The 7,666-nt window shown below is 33.7% G+C and overlaps 1 protein-coding gene across 1 annotated transcript in view; it reads left to right on the plus strand.

Annotated features, from left to right (window-relative positions):
- Positions 1-7,666, plus strand: part of LOC106879093 (aquaporin-9) — a 78,146-nt gene that overhangs the window by 51,575 nt on the left and 18,905 nt on the right. The window contains exon 5 of the mRNA XM_014928527.1: positions 4,084-4,298. Within this exon, the coding sequence (XP_014784013.1) occupies positions 4,084-4,298 (215 nt within the window). The remainder of the gene's footprint in view (positions 1-4,083; positions 4,299-7,666) is intronic.

Here is a 7,666-nt window from a genome sequence, read left to right on the forward strand (position 1 = left end):
ACACACACACACACACACACACACACACACACACACACACACACACACATATTTACGCACGCGTGCTTATCTCCAAATCAGAATTACCCATTCTGTTATTTTTTAAATTTATGCTGCACCAAAATGTCATCCCCGCTTTCTTAAAGACTCATGTTATGGAGAGTGACGACGTAAAGCTCTCTAATTAGCTCAATATATGTATGCTTATTTGTATATATTTATATGTATATTTGTATTTATGCATATATGGCTTGTTGAATAGCTGGATTATGTATATGTGTATGTATACGAGGTGGTATCAAAAAGTTCCCGGACTGGTTCTGTAACGCACCAACAGATGGCGGCGCACAATTGCAAGCGCGATGAGAGGTAGCAATGACCTTCATTAGGTAGTGTGCCGAGTGACATTGCTATGTTTACTTCGCAAATTGTGAAATCTTGATTTAAATTTGGGAAGTCTGCTACAGTGATTTTGAGCATGCTTTAGCAAGCTTACGCCAACTTGGCAATGAATCGTACCGAATGTTTCGAGTGACACGGGCAATTCAAAAGCGGACAACAGAGCCGCAACTCAATCAAGAGCATGCTTATCGTTTTTGTTTTGTTCAATATCTGCGGTATTGTACATCGAGAATTCTTCCCCCACGACCAGACCATCAGTCGAGAGTTCTACTGCAACGTTTTGAAGCGTTTGAAGGAAGACCTTCGACAAAAGAGAGCGGATCTGTGGAGCACGAAGAATTGGATTCTTCATCGTGCTCTCCTCACTCGTGAGTTTCTCTCCCAAAACAACATGGTATCGCTTCCGCACCCGCCCTATTCCCCAAATTTAGCACCTGCGGACTTCCATCTCTTCTCCAAGATGAAAATTCAGTTCAAAGGTCGCTGTTTTAACACCGTTGTCGAGATCAAGAGCGAATAACTGAAGGTCCTTGACTGGCTTACAGAAAATTTCTTGCAGGCCAGATTCCAAAAGTGGTAGGAACACTGGGACCAGAGTATTGCTGCGCAAGTTGACTATTTCGAAGGAGATATTAAAACTTAGGTAAATAAGTTACTTTTCTATTAAACACTAGCAGAGATACCCGGCGTTGCTCTGGATTAAAATGGTATAGTTTGTATATATATTACAGTTATGTTGTAACAGGTGATACGGGAAAGAGCAGCATTGACGACATTTGTGGAGTAAATGATGGGCTAATTCGACTAAGCGACATGTCATGGAAAATTGGGGGTGGGGGTATGTGCATGCTTTTGCTGATCTTAAGAAAGTCTCATCTCACTTCTGTCTTGAGACTCCATCTGACGTGCTGCGGCATACCTTTGCTGATGTTAGGAAAGTCTCATCTCACTTCTCTCTTGACACTCCATTTGACGTGCTGCAGCATGCATTTCCTAATCTTAGGAAAATCTCATTTCCCTTCTCTATTGAGATGTCATTAATTTAAGGGTAAATATGTAACTGTAAATATCTTGCAACCTTGCAACTGCTGCGATAATTATGAACTGGTAATTAAACGGTAAATGTGTAATTTTATAACCTTGGACCTACCACCTAATTGTTTTTTATGAAGAGTTTCACCTCCAGCCGTTCGTTATGTCACTCAACGCACATACACTGACACACCATTCTGCTGTTATGGCGGTAAAGACGGAAATTTACCGATGCGTAATATTTACATTAGGATATAAATTATTCATTTATTTATCACAGTAGAATTAAAAGTGAAAGAACAAAAGTGTAACAGTATCATAGGCTTAGAAAGAAAAGTGAAAGAATAAAGAATAAAACAATATTATGACATTATATATGATATAGATCTTATTCTTTCACTTTTGACACGTAATACCAAACTACTACCAATGTTATATTGTTTTAATCGAAATGAAAAAAAAGAAAAATTACGTGTTGACACTCACGGAGTCTGATACTATTGTAAAATTTGATTTGATTTGGTCGAGGCGTTTGAAAATGCATAGGAAACAAACAGACAGACAAACAGACAGACAAAGAATTTTATGTATATATATATATATATATATATAGACAATGTAGTCAATTTGTAGACAGAACTTACAAATCCAGTTTGAGCGTAGAAGTAAATAACTTGAGTGAAAAAACTTGAGCCGCTTTAGGATAGCTTTTTCCAATGCATGACCGCTTAGTGGCGTGGTTGAAATCTCATTGGTTAGTAATAAAGGCTGTATGTGGCCCAAAGCGGTCATACGTATGCACGACAGCACGTACAACATTTTTCAACAGAGGGAGACATGTAAATAGTGTATTTAAATAGACGGAGTGCAAAGAATTTTAATTAAATAAAGTAAATGTTGTAGGGAGAACGTACAAATAGCGTAAAGACGAAGATATTTAGGCTCAACAAAATTGAAATACACTGAAGTCAATTTTTAGGCAGATGTGGCAAAACTGAGTTTAAACACAGTGGGTGAACAGAAATTAGAAATAACTAAATTATGTTTCAGGGAGAATGTAGAAAAACTGTAACAACATTTTTACGTACGACTAATTGAAATACACAGAAGTAAAATTTGTAGACAGAAGTTAATGTGTGAGTGAGTTAAAGAGAGAGAGAGTGAAAGAAATAGACATAGACTAAAAGAGAGGAACTATTACAGAGGGTGAGAGACAGAATGTGTGTAAGCAAGAGAAACAGAGAATGAGAAAAAGAGAGACAAGAGAAAAATAAAAGGAGAGAATCGGTTGAAAACTGCAGAAGTTTTTAGAGAAAAACATGCCTAAAATACTGTTTTTCTCGGCTTATCGCTTTACGCGGGAGCTCTGGGTAAAATGTTATAATGCATGACTATCCTTGGCACATAAGTAATGTTTGTGTGAACTTTCGCGAAAGTCGGTTGAAAACTGTAGAAATGCATAGGTACTACACACACAGACACACACCCAGACGTCTTTTGCTTTATATATATAGATAACTAGTCCAGGAACCTTTTTGATACCACCTCATATATATATCGGTGTATACTCAAAGCAATGACTAGTAATATTACGAAACCGGTATGCTTGTAAATCTCTTTAACAACTCACAATAATGACTTTTATTACCTTTATTCCAACCTCAGTTCATCTAATTGTATATATATATATCGTTACTTTTCATAAAAGGCCTTACCTTCGTTTTGATTTCCAATGTGCATTTTCTCTTATTTTTCTGCTTACTTACCCCTTACATTTCCGCGTGTAGTTTCTATTTTGTTTTTTTAACATATTTCTATTATATATATATATATATATATATATATATACTTGTAATCATGTGTAAGGTGCATTGGTATATATAAATGTTTGTGTATATACGTATGTATGCTTCTAGGCAGCCAAAAAGCAGAGCCTTTGGATCATCGGATGGATTGCTTTGAAGTAATCGTCCTAGTTCATTAGTTCTGAGTTAAAAGACCTCCGAGATCCCTTTCGGCTTTCGTCATTTCGATGTCGATAAATGAAAAGTACCACTTCTATACGGCAGTCGATTCTTCACTTTCCTTCTGTCTTTCTATCTTTTTGAGGAAAATCGACTGCCGCTAGGCCAGGAGAAGCATTGTCTCCGGCATGTCTAAAATGCCTAAAATACTTCGTATCACAACGACTTCATGGAGAAGTTCAGGGTCTATGACAAGGTATATATGTATGTACGTGTGTATGTTTTTATCTATATATTGCATATATGTAATGTGTATGTTTGTTTTTTTATGTATGCATATATGTATCTGTGTTTGTAAATGTCTATGCGTATGTATTCCTATGTGTGCACGAATGTTTCTATGTATGCTTTTATGTATATATGCAATATATGGAAGCATATGTATATGGGCATATGTATATGGGCATCTGTATATGGGCATATGTATATTTATTTATGTGAGCATAAGCATGCATATATGTATTTATGCGTGTATGAATAAGTACTATGGCAAGAAGATGTGAAGATCATCATTGATAGATTGTAAAGATAATAGACGCAATTTGTCCAATCATATCCCTATTTTCTATTTTTTCGACCACTATAAATTGGTTATATATCTTATTACAATATTCTTCGTTTTCAGATTATAGCTGCTTTTCTGCTTGTGATTGGCATTCTCGCCATTTCTGACACTGATAATATTCAATACAAGCCAATTATGTTACCAATAACAGTAGGAATCCTACTCACGGCTATCATAGCTTCCTTTTCGCTCAACGAATGCGCAATAAATCCTGCCATAGATGTTGCCGGAAGGATCCTGCTTGCTACAATATCAGGAAACTCAACAGTTTTTAGGTATGTTTGACCACTGATCGAACGATCCCTTAGTTCTTTTATCTTTTTTGAAATGAAAACAATGTTGTTGATGTTATGGTTGTTGTTGTTGCTAAGCCCTAAAGTCAATCGTGATTGATCACTCCTATGATCAAAAAGCATTTCAGGTAAGAAATTTCTCTTTGAAGGAGTATCTAGAACCATATTGTAGACATTGGCATATATGTTAGAGCGTTGGCCAATATTCTGTCTCTTCGCGTCTTGTGTTCAAATCTGGCTGATGTGAACTTTGTCTTTAATTTGTTTCGTATTCGATAAGCAAAGTAGCAGTGGACTAGTGGAATCGTTGCACGTCAGAATGGACGTCTTGCATTATTTGTACCAGTTCGTTGTATTGTGTTACTGAGTCCTGCACACGAGTAGTTAACCATGGACACCATTATGATAATCCTTTTTTAGAGCTGGCGATAGCTGCTGCTGCTGCTACTGATGATGATGATGATGAATTCCTTATCTAATGTTTCCTTCATTGTTTGACAAGGTTGTGGTGTGATTTAAGAGGGATTCTGCTGCTAATGCAAACAAGCCAAGGAACTATATTAGATGCCCCCACCCTGATTATCTCGGGAAAATATTATATCAAATAGAGGTGCAATGCCATTTGTGGTAGGTGGACGGGGGTTTCTGTAATGAAAAAAACTACTATATCAGTACTCTACTGGTACTTTATTTTATCGACCCCAAAAGTTGACTCCGTTACATTTTAGACTAAAAGAATAGAAAGGGATATAAATAATAACAGCAAAATATTTGGTCCGCCATGCTAGCGTTTTTGCAAATGCATTACCTTTAGTGTATCATTCAACTATGGTAGTAGTTCAATAATATTCTTAAGGCCGCAATTTACTCACACGCAGCATCTTTCAGAGCTTGTCACTGATTCAGTTCTTAAATTGAAAACTGTTAACAGTTTTGAAGAGGGCTGGTCTCTAGCTACATTTTAGCATAAAAAATTGAAATTTGGTCCAGTAGAAAAAAGTTTACATCAAAATTTGTAGAAACGTTATAGGAGAATAAGTAAAACCTCCAATCAAGTTTAAATCTAAATAACTTTTTTATTTTAAAAGCAAAATATATTTATCTTAACTTCAATGATAGAAGAAAGCATAAAAAGTTTTGATCCCATGCAACAAACATTTCTATAAAAAAGTGAGCTAAAATATCATGAAAAAAAAATATATAAAGCAAAAATTTGGATTTAAGTATAATTCTATTTAAGTATAATTCAAGTATAATTTTATTTTATTTAAGCTTAAATGATAGAATTCAATCCGAGGAATTTCATGGTATCAATCTCATGCAATGAAGTTTTAATTAAAAAAAGGTTATGAGTGTTTGTTTCTCAAATTTGAGTGTGATAATATAGTTCTGTACTTTTTATGGATATAGTTCTATAAAGGGACTTTTAATATATGTCACCGGCATCATTGAGGTAAGGAAAAAATATCACCGACACCGCTAATTGACACATTTGACACATTATTAATTAGCATAATAGCATAGCCTAGAAAAAGCATGGATCATATGGAAAAATGCGAGCAAGAGAAATAATATTCTTAAGATTATAAAATTGGAAAAGTACAGGACAAGTTATTATACTTGGAAAAGTTCAGGCCAAGTTATTAGATCTGGTACAGTACAGAACAAGAAATTTTTTACTTAGAATATTGCAGCTAAGGATAAAATTTGAATATTAAAAATTAATTTAATTTAATTTACAAAGTAACATTGTAATTAAAAAAAGGTACCATCATTTTGTTAAAATATTGACACACTAGAATATTTCAAAATGAGATCCAGAAGTACCAATATAGCTAAAGTTTTATGCAAAGTAGAACAGTACATACGGTAGGCAAATTCATTATATAAAAAATAGGTATTGGGCCAAGACTAAAAATGTGAAGAATTGGCAAATTTTACGTTGAATTTGTTGTTATTGGTTGATTTTAATGTAATATATAACTAATTTTTGTATTATTCTATTTATTGTACTAATTATGTACTACTATTATCTTTTATAACTTATTTTCGAATTTCTAATTATTAATTAATGATTAAAAAATGAATATTTTAAAGTTTAAAAAATAATTTGAGCTATTTTTTATTTTTAATAGAAGTAACAAGTAATAACAAATAGAAGTAATGGCTTGAAATAAGTGTTTTTGTTTTAATAAAAGCTAATATTTTCTAAATCTAAATATTTTATTTGAAATTTTATCCTTAGCTGCAATATTTTAAGTAAAAAATTTCTTGTTTTTCACTTTACGAGATGTAATAACTTGTTTTGAACTTTTCCAAGTGTAATAATTTGTCCTGTACTTTTCCAAGTTTATATTCTTAAGAATATTATTTCTCTTGCTCGCATTTTTCCATGTAATCACATATATCTGTGAGCCGGAAAGACATTATTAATGATTAATGTTCTGTGACAAGTCACAGTATGATGAAGGGAGTTTAAAACTGGTTAGTAATAAGTCCTTAGTATACCACTTTTATAATGTTTGGCATTTGTTGTTATATAACTGTACACTAAGCCTGATGGAGCAAACTGATTAGAGGAGGGGTTCTAGTAATTAAGTTCACTTTATCATACATTCTCCCCCTCATTTAAGATGGTGGAGAGTTAGTTGTTATTTTTAGCAGGTTGAGTAGCCATAATGTACGAAGCACGATAACTGCTGTTTTACTCAAACTGATAAAAGGATAAAATTTCGAGCAAATTCTTCAAAAGCGATATGTAGGATTTGGCTATATTATCGCTGATAACGAATCTATGAACTATAATCTATTGTTAACGTTTTTAATACAGGAAACATTAAAAAGCTAACTAGAGATAAAACAAACCATATTAGTCAATGACAGTTATTAATTTAATCGTTTTGGTAAAAGGGTTGACAATTCCGGCCTTACTTAGAAATAATGGATATTGATTTCTGATTTATGGTTACTGACATAAGATATTGCGAAATAATTCTGAATTTGATCTACAGAAATACAATTATTTCACTTAGTAATAAGTACTATGCCTTAAGCATGATGGAACAGGAATCAGTACAATTCTAAAATAAACAGAAAACAATTCACTGATGTCGGCAAAAAAGACTGTAAAACGCTGGAAGTATTACTGCTTGTTTAGTAATCAATGAGGAAGCGACAATCGTCACAAAGCTTTTAAACTTTAAGAATACCGATACATACGTTCGCTCAACATACATATTGAATTTCCTCTTTTTATTCTATGGCATTACCTGATTATCATACTGCAGTATATATACATATTTACACACACATACACATCCATCAATCTATCCAGCCATCCCTCCCTCCCT

This window comes from Octopus bimaculoides, chromosome 3 (genome assembly GCF_001194135.2).
Source record: "Octopus bimaculoides isolate UCB-OBI-ISO-001 chromosome 3, ASM119413v2, whole genome shotgun sequence".
Lineage (NCBI taxonomy): Eukaryota > Metazoa > Mollusca > Cephalopoda > Octopoda > Octopodidae > Octopus > Octopus bimaculoides.